The sequence below is a fragment of the Arabidopsis lyrata genome, assembly GCF_000004255.2.
Source record: "Arabidopsis lyrata subsp. lyrata unplaced genomic scaffold ARALYscaffold_7, whole genome shotgun sequence".
In the NCBI taxonomy this organism is placed as follows: domain Eukaryota; kingdom Viridiplantae; phylum Streptophyta; class Magnoliopsida; order Brassicales; family Brassicaceae; genus Arabidopsis; species Arabidopsis lyrata.
This window is the reverse complement of record NW_003302549.1, coordinates 651,329-665,611: the sequence shown is the minus strand read 5'-3', so window position 1 is coordinate 665,611 and position 14,283 is coordinate 651,329. Positions and strand designations below refer to the sequence as shown.

Here is a 14,283-nt window from a genome sequence, read left to right as displayed (position 1 = left end):
TTCATATTTTTTTTTTGGTAAATCTGAAATTATTATTTCTCTTTTTAGACGATAGAAATATAAAATATTCATAATTAATCAATTATCTACTATAATTATGGTTGGTACTAATAGTATTTTTGACACACAAAAAAAAAAGCTAGTGATTTTGATATATTGCTTTAAAGTTGGTTTTTCATTATTTCTTTCTTTATTATCAAATTTTACTTTTCCAAGTAAAAAATCTGAAGGTATTAATTTTATAGATTCCTTTCTATATACAATCTTACTTTTCCTAAACAAAAATAATAGTATAACTGTTTAATTAACTCGGGACGTTAGATAAAAGAAATGTTTAATTTCTTCGGATGTTTCATCTTATAAACCGTTTACCAAAATCTAAATATCTAAAATGAAAGATAATATTTGAGAAGACCACGAGGAATACCTGCATAGAACGAAATCTTTGAAACAATTATATTTCTTATCATCAAATCTTAGTAATTGAAATCTTGTAACATATCTGGAAACAACACAAATATAGTAACTAGTTTCAAATAATTTTATTTTCCATTGATAATAATGGGTTTGATCCATCGAATTTTAGCTTTTCCATCTAGGTTTAGGACAATCTTAAAAACCTTCATAAATTAAAAGAGCTTCTTCTCTGAATCTTCTTCAGGACAAAAATTATAAAACCCTACACATATTCATCCACACGGAGAACCAACATTCAGCTTTAATTTTTTCATCAGGAGATATCGATCGACCCATCAATCAAAACGTAGTACAAGTCGTAAAACAGAGCATTTTTGATTTAGCGTTATCAAAGCCTTGTGAATTGGGTTTCCGGGATTGTGACACGATCGCACCGTAACGATGTCTAGTGAGGTGTCAGTGTCACGGCACAATAAAAGGAAGGAGATGTCTCCGTCGTCGTCTAGGTTATTGTCCTTGCCAGATGATGTTGCTCTGAACTGCTTGTCCCGCCTCTCGAGATTGGACAGCGCGGCCTTGTCTCTGACCTCCAAGAGTCACCGCTCTCTCGTGGTTTCGCCTGAGCTCTGCCGCACGCGTGAGCTAATGGGTTGTACCGAGGAGTACTACTATGTCTGCTTAAGCATCCCTCCTGACCCAACTCCACGCTGGTTCATCCTCCACCGTGGAGGACCTACTCTAGATGACGCCGCCGCTGTTAACAACTCTGTGAATCAACGACTGAGACCGATCCCATCGCATCCCTGTCAGCCTCCAGAATCGTCCTCTTTCGTGGAGCTGGATTATGGAATCTATATCATTGGTGGAATCATAAACGGAAGTCCCACTTCGGAGGTCTTGCGTTTCGATTGTCTCTCTCACACCTGGAGACGCGTCCGGTCAATGAGAGTAGCTCGCGCTTCCGCAGCGGCAAACGTGGTAGATGGGAAGATTTACGTGTTTGGAGGCTGCGAGGAGGTAGATTCCTCCAACTGGGCAGAGGTTTTCGATCCAAAGACCCAAACTTGGGACACCTTGCCGTTACCTGATGATGATCCGGAGATACGCAAGAACACAAGTATGATCGACAAAAGTGTGGTGATGGAAGGTAAAGTTTATGCGGTGGACGAGGAGGATCAAAGCTTCTACTACCTGCCACGTGAAGGTATATTTAGAAGAGGGAATCATGATTCTAAGTCGGGAAACAGAAAAGACTGGTGTGCCATAGGGAAACTGTTATACTCTTGTGGTACTCGCGGGAAAATATTGTGGTGTGAAGCAGAAAAGCTGGATTGGAGGGAGGTGATGGGTTTGGATGCTTTTGACTGGTGTTTATTTGGTTTAAAAGGGAACTACTGTGCTGAGAACGCTAATATCGCGTTGAAGCTCCACTGTACCGAAGATGGTTTCAGCAGACTGAGCACCAACTCTCGTGGGAACATTGTGGTCTTCTGGAAGGTGCATATCCCTAGTACAATTGATAAGAAGAGTTTTCCTGGTCCTGGCAAGTTTCTTATTAATAGTACTAAGACGTTGGAGCTTTGGTGTGCGGAGATTTCCTTAAACAGAAGCCCGGGAGGCGAAATTTGGGGGAAAATTGAGTGGGCCGATCTTGTCTCTGAACTTGATCCTCTCTCATATACTGTTAAGGTTTTATATTCTGTTTCTCTCAATATCTGAATTTTGTATTTTCAAGTTTAAACTTTAAAGCCTTATCTTTTAACTTTGTTCTTGTTTTTTTGTCAACAACTATTATAGTCTCATTTGATCATATCGTCTCAGGTCTTCTAGCTACATGATCAATGAATCACACTCAATGCAAGTAAGCTTTTGAGGTGTTTGGCCTATATAGCTTGTTGATTTCCTGTCCTATATAGCTTGTTTTGTGACTGTCTCATTGATGAACCCTTTGATATCAAACTCTTTCTGATATTGTGATGATGGACTCTTGATGGTGTTTCCGTTTCATTTGTATGTGACTTGGCTTATCTTGTGACAGCAGACTTTGAAAATGTACTTGAAAACACTTATGTTTGTGGAAGCCTAGTGTTCTCTTTAGATTCATGAGAATTAACTTTTGCAATATACAAAGTTAGAGCTTGTTTGTCCAGTGTACATTCTCATTTATGTAACGAATGACCCAGTTGCAATAAAAGAACAGAGTTTTGTTGTTTAAGGTAAGGCTTGTGTTCATGTCTTGTAAGCCAACCAACAAAGAAATTATCACTGGAACAATTTGAGGATCCTCTGTTTCATTACCAAACGGGATTTGGAATTTGAAGTCATAAGCCTCTTTTTTGGTGAGTTGAAGTCATAAGCCTTTTATATAATGTTTTTGGACTTTTGGTTCAATTTAAAATTCGTAATAAGTTCTTAATTACGAAAACTGGACCTGTACATGAAATTGTTAGTCGTGAGGTGTAAAATTTATTTTAGCATGTTATCTATTTCTAAACTAAAAGCCCATTATTCACATGATAACTTTAGGCCATAGGCTAAGGTATTATTGATTTTCCTCGCGCAACGGTCCGAAAACTCTGGAATCAGAGAAACCCTATAAGGAGTTTCTTCCTTGATAATAAGTTGCTTTTCTTTTCCTAGCGAATTTGCTTCAGAAAAATTCTATTCCAATGTCTTCCACATCCAGATCTTCCGCCGCCACTAATCGCAAAGATCCACCGGGTAAGAAAAACAAGCAGATGACGACAGAACCAAACTCGATCGGTTCACTTTCTAATGACTTGTTATTGAACTGCTTTGCCCGTGTCTCTAGAATGTATTATCCCGCTCTCTCTCGCGTCTCCAAAAGATTCCGATCCATCGTTACTTCACCAGAGATTTACCACACTCGATCTCTCTTAAACCGTACCGAGAAGTGTCTCTATCTATGCTTACGCTTCCCTTTCGACAATAACACACATTGGTTCACTCTCTACCAGAACCCTAATCGAAGCGTAAGCAACAAGTCAAGTGGCAAGGTTTTGGTCCAAATTCCATCTCCCGAGTATCCTCTTACGCAATCGTCGAATCTCGTAGCGGTTGGTTCTAATATCTACAAAATTGGTGGAACCGTTGGTGATGATTTCTGCCCTCTCGGCTGGGATAGGAAACCTTCTTCTAAAGTCTCTGTCCTGGATTGTCGGTCTCACACGTGGCGCGATGGTCCAAGAATGCGATTGGACAGGAAATCCTCCACAACAAGCGTAGTTGATGGGAAGATATATGTAACAGGAGGCACTAAAGACACGGATAATCCCTCAAACTGGATCGAAGTGTTTGATCCAAAAACACAAAGTTGGGGATCCGTTACGAACCCTCGCATCGTGAGGCTTTGGGAGGAGGAAAGCTATAGACGTGTAGTCAAAAGCATAGGACATGAAGGAAAACTATACCTGTTTGGGGATGAGTTTGTAGTTTACAATCCAGAGGAAGGTATATGGAACCCAGTAGGAGAGGATAGGCTTATCGGTTGTGCATTAAAGTCGAGTTATTGCGTGATAGACAACATCTTGTTCTACTGGGATCAAGGAGTGTTCAAATGGTACGACAGTAAGGTTCCTTCATGGAAGGAATTGAAAGGCCTTGAAGGGTTACCTGATTTTAGCCACCGTGAGTATTGTAGATTGGTGGATTTTGGTGGAAAGATGGCGGTGTTGTGGGATATATGGGAGTGTACTTCTGAGGCATATATGGCGATTTGGTGTGCTGAGATTTCACTTGAAAAGCGCGATGGAGATGAGATTTGGGGGAAGGTTGAGTGGTTTGATACTGTGCTTGCAGTTGGAGCGTCTTGTAGCTTGATCAATGCGAATGCTCTTTCCGCTTCTGTTTGATGAAATGACGACTATTCATGAGAACATGCTTGAAGAGTGATGAAATTAGAAACAATATTCACTAATGCGGGTAATTTCGTTTTGTTTTGAATAGTTGCGTTTTTGAGATGTTTCCTTTCCGTTATTATGCGACTACAATATGTTGAATGATCGTTTCATGTTTTTAAGCCGAATGCAGTTTACATTATTTGTTTATTTATTAACATATGCACTCACGTTTAGATGATTTAGCTTAAAATTGTGATTGGGATTTTGACAAATATTGTCGATGCACTTTTGTTTGTGTTGCATAGAAGAGTGCGATTCTCTTTTACATTAACGAGAATAACTAAAAAGAGACATATACAGTTAGTGTTTTGTTTGTCCATTGTACCATCCTTTTTGGCTTTCTCATTGATGTATAATGATCATTTAAAAAACAAGGAAAAAGGATTAAAGACAAGATTAGTATGTATATTTTCATGTAGCATTTTTTTGAACTACATCTTTAGATTCTTCCTTTCGTAAGAACTAAGAAACGTTAACTTGATTAATTGTTTTTCTGTATGACCCTTCACTTTTCTTGCCTAATCAAGGCTCTTTTCTTCACCGGTGCAGAGATGTCTAACATATTTTTGTGTATATACTTTAATAATTTAATTTGTGGACAACAAAGTCTTTTATTATTCGTCCCGAAAAAAGAGCCCACGTTAAGAGCATGCTCTAACCACTTTCGATAAAATATTTTTCTTAATTTATTGTTATGCATCTTGACCGAGTCACACTTTAGACTATTGAATCTCTCTCTAGTTTATCGAGTCTTCTCCGACTGCTCCAACATTTTCTTTGTATATGATTTCTTTCAGTGTGGAAAAAAGTCACAATTCCAAAAAGATCAAAAATAGCGTATTGAAATAAAGGCATGGTGAAGAATCGAATGATCTATCTATGCAAACTCAGTGTTGATTTGTTCTACCATTAGAAGAAACGAAATCTTCAATGTCTTCTCCAACTAACCCTTTGGCCACCATGAACGAAGAGGAGGCACCATCTGAGCAGAAGAAGACGTTATCATTGGTACCCTCACCGATCACAAATCTCTTTCTTCCTGATGACATACTTTTGAGCTCCTTAAGCCGCATTTCAAGATTGTATTACCCAACTTTCTCCCTTGTCTCCAAGAGTTTCCGGTCTCTCGTTGCTTCACCAGAGCTTTATCTGACTCGGTCCATCCTCGGCCGCACCGAGAGTTGTCTTTATGTGTCCTTACGGTTACTTAACGACTCTAACCTCCGATGGTACACTCTCTGTCGTGTTCCGGATCGAAAACTAACAAATTTCTCAGGTGGTCATTTATTGGTCCCGATCCTATCTCGCCATGCTCCTCCTGCTCATTGGTCGAGTGTGGTCGCTGTTGATTCTAATATCTACGCTATTGGAGGGCCTATCAATGATGCACCATCCTCTAGCGTCTCGGTCTTGGATTGTCAGTGTGACATGTGGCACGAAGCTCCACCAATGCGGGTGGCACGAAACTACCCCACTGCGACCGTTCTTAACGGGAAGATTTATGTAGCAGGAGGCTGCGAAGAATGCATTTCATTGGATTGTATAGAAGTGTTTGATCCTAAGACTCAGACTTGGGACTCTGTGGCAAGTCCTGGCACCGAGAGATGCGAGAGACTTGTGTACAAGAGCGTTGGGATCGAAGGAAAATATCACTTGTTTGGGGGTGCGGGTCATGTGGCTTACGATCCGAAAGAAGGTAGATGGGACTCAGTTGGAATGGATATGGATATGGGTCGGACATGGGTTTCGTATTGTGTGATAAACAATATATTGTTCTATTATAATAATAGAAAGTTTAAATGGTATGACTATAAAGGAGGATTTTGGAGAAAGTTGATGGGGTTGGAACGGCTAATCAAGTTTCTATGCTATAGCCGTGTTAACTTAGCGGCTTACGGTGATAAGATGGCGGTTTTATGGGAAACTTCTGTGCCTTCTAGCTCCAAGAACAAGATGATTTGGTGTGCGGAGATTACAATTGAAAGGCACGACATATACGAGATTTGCGGTAAGACCCAGTGGTTTGATGTTGTGCTTAGAGTTCCCAAATCACATGAATTGGTACATGTTCTTGCTGCTACTGTTTGATAATTGATGATAATTCGGAGAGTTCGTGTAATATTCGGCTACTTAATTTGATGGATGATTGTTTCATGTTTTAATATTGAGGCCCATATTCAGTGTAAAGGATTTAAATATTAAGCCCACAAGCCCAAATTTGTGTAATATCACACGCGCAATCTAAGCGAGTAAAGAAAACGCGCTCGAGAACTCTCATAGCAGTGAAGTGAAGTCAAATCCCTAAATTCACACACCGGAATATGTTCTCTGCAAGTCGGAGAAGAAGCTGAAGACATCGGGAGGTTGCTCAACGGTGATTTTTTCTCGATAATTCCGCCAATGTCGTCACCTGAGCGGAAGAGGAAGAGGGTGATGTCGACGAAGAAGCCATCGCTTAGGAAAAAAAATCTTTCACCGGTGCTACCGCCGACGCCGATTCCGTCACTTCCTGATGATTTGTTTGTAAGTATCTTCGCACGCGTCACTTCGAGCTCTCCTCTGTTCACCGGAGCTTTACGAGACTCGGTCACTCTTAGGCCGAACCGAGAGTTGTCTCTATTTGTGTTTACAGGAAGGAAATCCTGACCCTAACCCTCTCTGGTTCACTCTCTGCCTGAAACCTGAAAGAAACCTAAAAAATGGCACCAAGAAGAAGAGAAAGAAGTCAAGTGGCAATCTTTTGATCCCAATCCCAGTTCCAAATCCTCCTCTTGCGCACTGGTCAGGTCACGCGTCTGTTGGTTCCGATATCTATTACTTTGGCGGATACATGGAGGAGAATGTGCCTTCATCTAGAGTCGTGATCCTAGACTGCCGGTCTCACACGTTGCTTGAGGCTCCAAGCATGCAGATGGCAAGGTTGGATCCTTCTGCTAGTGTCATTGATGGAAAGATTTATGTAGCTGGAGGTGTCGACGATGATGATTCAGATTCCTTGTACCCGATAGAGGTGTTCGACATAAAGACCCAAATTTGGGATCAGATGCGTATCCCTTACTGGGAGAAAGACTGGGGTGGTCTATCAAGAAGCGCATATATTGATGGAAAGTTCCACTTGATGATTGGGTGGAAGGTTATGGCTTATGATCCAAAGGAAAGTAGATGGGACTTTGTCGGATATCAGATGGGTCCGAGATGGTCATGGTCTTGTAATTGCGTTATCGAGAATGTTTTGTACTGTTATATTGGAGCTTTCCGATGGTATGACACTAAGCTGAGATTGTGGAAAGATATGAAGGGTTTGAAAGGACTACCTAAGTTGTCCCGTAATGTCTATGTTAAGATGGCAGATTATGGTGGAAAGATGGCGATTTTTTGGGACAATCGTGTCCCTTCTGCTTCCAATAAGAACAAAACAATTCGGTGCGCGGTGATTGCCCTTGAAAGGCCCAACAGTGAAGAGATTTGGGGGACAGTCGAGTGGCATGAGGCAGTGCTTACAGTTCCTGTGTCATATGAATTTGAACATGCTCTAGCTGTTACCGTTTGATGAATGACATACGAGACAGGCTTGAATGTGGTGAATCTTTAATGGTCTGTGGGTATTGGATCATTTTTGTTGTATGATTGTGTCTTGTGTAAAGCTCTTATGCTGTTGACATTGTTTGACTTGTAAACCTTTGATGCTTAGCTTTCTTTCTGCTGCTACAGACCTATGAAACACTGTTTTGGTTGAAAGAAAGTTTAATGATGCAGTATTTGTCTCATAGCCTTGTACGTTATGGAAACATCTAATGATTCAGTAACAGTACTATACATCATTTTGTTTTGAATGTGTGTTCTCACTTGTAGATATTGTGTGACTGCTACTGATAATAGCTTGTATGGCTCCCATCTGGCTTATGTCTTAGAGCCAGTTTTTGTGTAGCTAACGTTTGTGCTCTCTTTCATTTTAAGTACTGTTTTGGTTGATTAGAATGGTTTACTATATTCTTAGGGGAAACAAAAAGAACTATAACAAAGATACATACTTGAAGCATTAATGTTTGGTCGTCTTATAGACAAACAAATTGGAATTTTTTTGATGATTCACTAAGAAAAAAAAATTGGTGAAGAAGTTGCAGAGAAACTTGCTCTAGTAGTTAGTCCATGGTGGTACTAAAGATTTCAACATGTTACAATAAAGTGAACAGCCATCGTTGCACTTTTCAACAGTCAAAACTAAGCTCAAGCCAAAATGCTAATACACTACTGTTGTTGTAATGAATTGTGTTTTTTTCTTCAATTTACAAATTTATTGCTTTGAGCCCGGCCCGTTAAGAATGAATGAAAAGGATAAAAAAGCAGAGGCAACATACCATTACGCTGGAGAAGCCTTAGCAGTCAAAATCCCTAAATTCCTCTTTGACCTTGTTCTCTCTGCAGTCGATAATTTCATTTTTCGCCGATGTCGTCGCCGGTGAAGAAAAGGGAGAAGAAGACGACGACGTCGCCGATACTCTCACCGACGCCTCAGTCGACCCAGATTCCATCACTTCCCGTTGATTTGCTAATAAGTATCCTCGCCCGCGTCTCGAGATTGGACTACCCAATTCTCTCGCTCGTCTCCAAGAGCTTTCGATCTCTCCTTGCATCACCGGAGCTTTACGAGACTCGGTCACTCTTAGGACGTACCGAGAGCTGTCTCTATCTGTGCTTAGGGTTTACTTCTAACTCTAACCTTCGCTGGTTCACTCTCTGCCGAAAACCTAATCTAAACGTAACCAACAACATGAAGAAGAAGACGAATAAGCCAAGTGGGCATGTTATGGCGGCAATCCCAATGCCCAATTCTCCTCCTGTACACCGCTCTGGTCTGGTTACGGTTGGTTCTGATATTTACAACATTGGCTGGTCCATCATCAATGACCACTCCTCTAGCGTCTCGATTTTGGACTGTCGGTCTCACACGTTGCGTGAAGCTCCAAACATGCTGGTGGAGCGGTTTTTCCCTGCGGCCAATGTCATTGATGGAAAGATTTATGTTGCAGGAGGCAGCAAAGACTCTAATTCCTCCAATTGGATGGAAGTTTTCGATGTAAAAACCCAAACTTGGGAACTTGTGTTAAACCCTAATGCAGATGGATGCGAAAGTCGTATATGCAAGAGCGCAGTGATTGACGAAGCTATCTGCTTGTTTGGGTATAAGGGTGTGGGTGTTGCTTACAACCCAGGAATAAATAAATGGGAAAGGATAGGAGCAGTGAATTATTTGGATTTAGGATGGGAATGGTCTACTTTTTGCGTGATAGATAATGTACTGTATTGTTATAGCAAATCAGACGGAATCAAATTGTATGACTCTAAGATAGGACGCTGGATGAAGTTGAAGGGTTTGGAAGGATTGCCTAAGTTTGCTAGTAATTCTTGGGTTAGATTAGCGGATTATGGTGGAAAGATGGCTGTTTTGTGGGGCAATTTACCTACTACTGGCGATAACAACAATGTGATTTGGTGTGCGGTAATCACACTTGAAAAGCCTGACAATGAAAAGATTTGGGGCAAGGTTGAGTGGTTTGATGCTGTGCTTACAGTCCCTGAGCCTTATGAATTCGTGTGTGCTCGTGCCGCTACTGTTTGATGAATTGACTCGGTAGTGAATCTTGAATGGTGCAGGTAGAAGTTTAGTTTAGTTTGGATTGGGCTGCAAATGTTTAAGCTAAGCTTAAATTGTAATGCTAGAAATGTTTCACACTGTTTTGGTTGAACAAGTTGGGTTATTCACATTCGTAGGAAGAACTGTAACAAGATGTAGTCTTGAAGAGAGTTTTTTTGCTTGCGTGCTTGCTTCATACAATATTACTAGGATCGGACCCGCGGTCCACCGCGGGAGAATATTGGTTTACATACGTTGCGTTTAATATTGTGTATGTTTTTTAGTAGAACGAATCGTGTAGTATACTTATAAATATTCATAATAACAAATTGTAGAGAAAATGTAAAATTGTTTATAAATATACCCATCGTATTAATTATGATTTACAAAATAGAATTTTGTGTTTTAAAATTCTAAAATTAGACGATTCATGGGAATTAGAGCAGTCAAAATAGGTCAAAAACCGCAGGTCGAGCCCACATCATCTCACTATGGGGCAGATTTAGGAAAATATATTAAACCCGCAAATAAGCGGGCCACATGGATTAATTCGCAGTGGGTCATAGGTTTAATCGGTTTTCATCCGTGGGTTGGCGGATCAGCCCGCATATTAGTATTTATTGATAAAATTATAATTTATTCAACATGTGGTAATTTAAACAAACTTTTAATAGTATTTTGATTTATTTATTTATTTTAGTAGTATTTTAAATTTTGGTTACTTTAAAATTATTTAAACAAAATCCATGGACAATCCCGCAAATCCGCATACATTCGCGGGACGGGTTTGTATTTCATATATGCTACCCGCGGGTCGTGCGGACCGACTAACTGCAAATCAAAATATTTTTTGTCTATCGCAAAACGGACTTAACGGGACGAATCAACTCGCTTTGACAGTTCTAATGAGAATATTATTTAGTCATACAACAAAATGAAGTTTGGACATAGTAATAATAGAATATGTATCTTATTTTTTAGATGAGAGATTGAAAGATAAAGTATAATGATTAAAAATTAATTATTATTTTTCATGATTCACAAAATTTAATAAATACTTATCATCTTGTTGAATAATTTGTAAAATCATATTCAAGAAATCTTTATAAATTGAAAATTAAACTTCTTTGGTAAGCTATAGGTATAAAAATATCATAATTTCGATTTAATCTAATTAAATTAAAATTAGTTACATGGATTTCATATCTATTTAATTTACACGACCAAAATAAAAATATCAATTTAATTTATAAAACAGATGGGTTATTTGTGATAAATTTTCTAGAAATCTTTAGAAGCAAGTAAAATATCTTTCAATTAATGATAATTGGCTAAAATGAGCGAAATTAATGATAAAAACGTTGATTGTTATGGAATTAGTCCCAAAAATATATGAACAAATTTATTATACGTAATTAATGTATAACTAGGTGATTGCCCGCGCGCATGCGCGGGAAGAATGTTGTATAAATGGTAAAATCATGTGAAATAAGGGATTGTTTAGGTGTTACTTGGTAGTGTAAGAAAAAATGGTAAATTGTTTAGGATTTAGTGTGGTAAAATTATGGAAAATGATGAAATTTAAAAAATTCAATAATATTATAAATGCTAAAAAATAATAATAAATCATCTTTTAAAATCATTCACCAACAAAATAAGAAATCAACGAACATCATCACTCCATGACATTCTCCTTCCGTGTGATGATTGGTACTTGGTCATTTTCAGGATTCCTGACATCCGATTAAGAACACCATAAACAGTGAATGTCCAGTCGCCAACTTTAGAGTTTTGATTGTAAACGGAAAAAAAAATACTTACCAACAAAGCATCTCGTCGGTAATACTGAGATCCGGATTCAACATAATCCTCGTACTTCCGGTAACATTGGTACATCTCCACCTATGTTCCTGTGATAGTTCTAATTTCACAAACTTGATAATACATATCACTGTGTTACGTGAACGATGCTTCCATAAGTCATAGAACTCGACTGCAAGGTCACCCGTTAAACGACACTCTAGATGGATACACCTAATTTTAAGATTTGAAGAAGTCATAAGACATTATATTCTGGTTTAAATCTTTAAAAGAATAGTGACTTACTCAGTATCACGTAAACCAAAGTACAGCTCAAAATATCCTCCTTGAGAATGTTCCACGGAAGGAACAAAAACCAACTCTCTCACGTTGACAATTTTGCCAACAACATCTATGAAACACACACATGAATAATACAGTCAGAACATGAACCGCAAATAAACTCCAAAAGCACAAATAAATTTATAAATTAGGCTTACCAACGCAAATATTCGGATTAACAATACCACTCAATATACTCACAAACTCAGTTAGATTGAAATAGGTTCTACTGGAGCACATATTAATACTTTGCACTAAAGTGTCCGAACGAAACACAATCTTGAATCTATGCGGTACTGGTCTCAATATGCTGTTAACCCGTGATACATCAAAATTTTTAATGCTCACCCACTCATCGATTATCAATCTTGAAAGATAATTATCAATTAATTCATCACGAACAACGGCTTGGATTTGTGTGAACTGCAAATAAAACGTCAAAGACAAAACCAATTCAATTTAATATCGAAAACATGTATAGCAGGTAAGTTATCAAAAAACTAACATGCTCGTCACCCAAAATCATATTGAGCTCTCTACCCGTGCCACGCGAAACAGACCAACAATTCAAAATCTTCACCGAGACAGACCACTCATCCATGTTAGGGTTAAGAGACGCAATACGAAAATAACCACCATCACATGAATCAGATGTAAAAGGTATCATTGTAGAACCCATAACAAAAGATTACGCGGCTAAATATTCCAATGAGGTATAAATGCGGGATACATATATGTAGACCTAACGATTATTTGGAAAGAACATAAAAATGGAAAATATATATTAAAAACTAAATCAGAAAATTAACAAAAACGACTATTGATTAAACGATATAGAATTTATCCATAAAATTAATAAATTAAGTTTTTAAAAAAGAAACCAAATCTCAACAGTTAAACTGAAATATATACTAACGAAACTTAAGGGTAAAAAATATCACTCTATTATCAACACCATAATAATAATATATACAAATGGTGTAAGTTATTAGGGACGCAAATAAAGTTCCATTTTACCTAACGACGGAAACCAAAACCACACGATGCATTTTGAGAAACAACTTTTTTGAATGAGTAATACAAAAAAACTATAACCAATGACAAGTTATGTATCATGTATGTCACCTTAACAGAGTTTTTAACTATGTCATATAACATCTTTCAGACTAAATTACAAAAACTCACTAAAGCGAAATATATATAGAACTATAACGCATATCCAGAAACTATACTATATAAATAAAATTGTAACTATTAAAAGTGTCAATTTAGTATTTATCACAATCGATGCATATCATAACAGTATCCCTAATTGTAGAGATTTTGTTTATTATTACACGCGATTTCCATAATAATCGCGATAAAATAATATTTTTTTCTTTCTTTTCGGGCGTGTTGATGTAGTAGTTGATTTTTTTTTTTTTTTTTTTTGTTCTTTTTGTTTGGTTTGCTTATATATAATAGCGTGAATAATAATAATAAAACAGAGGAGAGAGTATATATTAAAATTAAACGGAATATCTAAAAGCAAGTAGATATATCGAACTATAAAATACGGTACAGACGACGTCAAATCGCAACTGGTTATTTTCTAATTATTACTACAAAACAATACAGTTAATCCCATTCAATTTTTACCGGATACGAACATAATAAAAAAAATTACAGAAGAGATAAGCGATGATAACCTACACGCATCGTCTATGTGTCGAGAAACATGATAACAGTCGTCGGAAGTTCTAAGTCTTTGTAACAATGATAGCAAACACAGACGCATTATTGTTCAACTATCAAAGAAAATTACGCATAAACAGAAATATTCTAGAAAAAGTTATAAATGAATATCTTAGAAAAAGTGATACAGCAACAAATACATGTAGTTAAAAATTATGGATTACGCGGTACTTCGTATATAATTCGCATTACGAACATGATATAGTCGATAATCATATTAAATACACAAGAAAGAACAAACTTAATTAAAATAACAAATTCATAAATAATAAATCATAAAGGTTAATAATTCCCAAAACGATAAAATGATAAAATAAATAACACCAAGACACTATTATATTGATAGTATTAGGTGGAATAGTAAACCAATACCGAAACTATAACACCGATAAAACAAAACCAAGACAACGATAACAAATCTAGGCCAATATCACA

General features: G+C 37.7%; 5 protein-coding genes across 5 annotated transcripts; all 5 read left to right on the top strand.

Annotated features, from left to right (window-relative positions):
• Positions 1–21: 21 nt before the first annotated feature.
• On the top strand, positions 22–2,386 carry LOC9304990 (F-box/kelch-repeat protein At4g39560). The gene is made up of 2 exons (XM_002868873.2): positions 22–2,106; positions 2,239–2,386. The coding sequence occupies exons 1-2, from the start codon at positions 859–861 to the stop codon at positions 2,245–2,247; spliced, it is 1,257 nt and encodes a 418-aa protein (XP_002868919.2). The 5' UTR covers positions 22–858; the 3' UTR covers positions 2,248–2,386.
• Positions 2,387–2,999: 613 nt separating this feature from the next.
• LOC9304989 (F-box/kelch-repeat protein At4g39590) lies at positions 3,000–4,535 on the top strand. Its single transcript, XM_021018779.1, has one exon. It carries the CDS (start codon positions 3,087–3,089, stop codon positions 4,287–4,289), a length of 1,203 nt encoding a protein of 400 aa, XP_020874438.1. The 5' UTR covers positions 3,000–3,086; the 3' UTR covers positions 4,290–4,535.
• A 195-nt stretch (positions 4,536–4,730) lies between these two features.
• On the top strand, positions 4,731–6,499 carry LOC9304988 (F-box/kelch-repeat protein At4g39580). The gene has a single exon (XM_002868871.2). The coding sequence runs from the start codon at positions 5,268–5,270 to the stop codon at positions 6,423–6,425; it is 1,158 nt and encodes a 385-aa protein (XP_002868917.2). The 5' UTR covers positions 4,731–5,267; the 3' UTR covers positions 6,426–6,499.
• A 94-nt stretch (positions 6,500–6,593) lies between these two features.
• Positions 6,594–8,293, top strand: LOC9304987 (F-box/kelch-repeat protein At4g39570). The gene is given in 2 exon segments (XM_021019850.1): positions 6,594–6,883; positions 6,885–8,293. Coding segments are annotated over 2 exon segments (1,149 nt in total). The 5' UTR covers positions 6,594–6,737; the 3' UTR covers positions 7,888–8,293.
• A 324-nt stretch (positions 8,294–8,617) lies between these two features.
• LOC9302940 (F-box/kelch-repeat protein At4g39560) lies at positions 8,618–10,154 on the top strand. The gene has a single exon (XM_021018958.1). It carries the CDS (start codon positions 8,785–8,787, stop codon positions 9,955–9,957), a length of 1,173 nt encoding a protein of 390 aa, XP_020874617.1. The 5' UTR covers positions 8,618–8,784; the 3' UTR covers positions 9,958–10,154.
• The last annotated feature ends 4,129 nt before the right edge of the window (positions 10,155–14,283 follow it).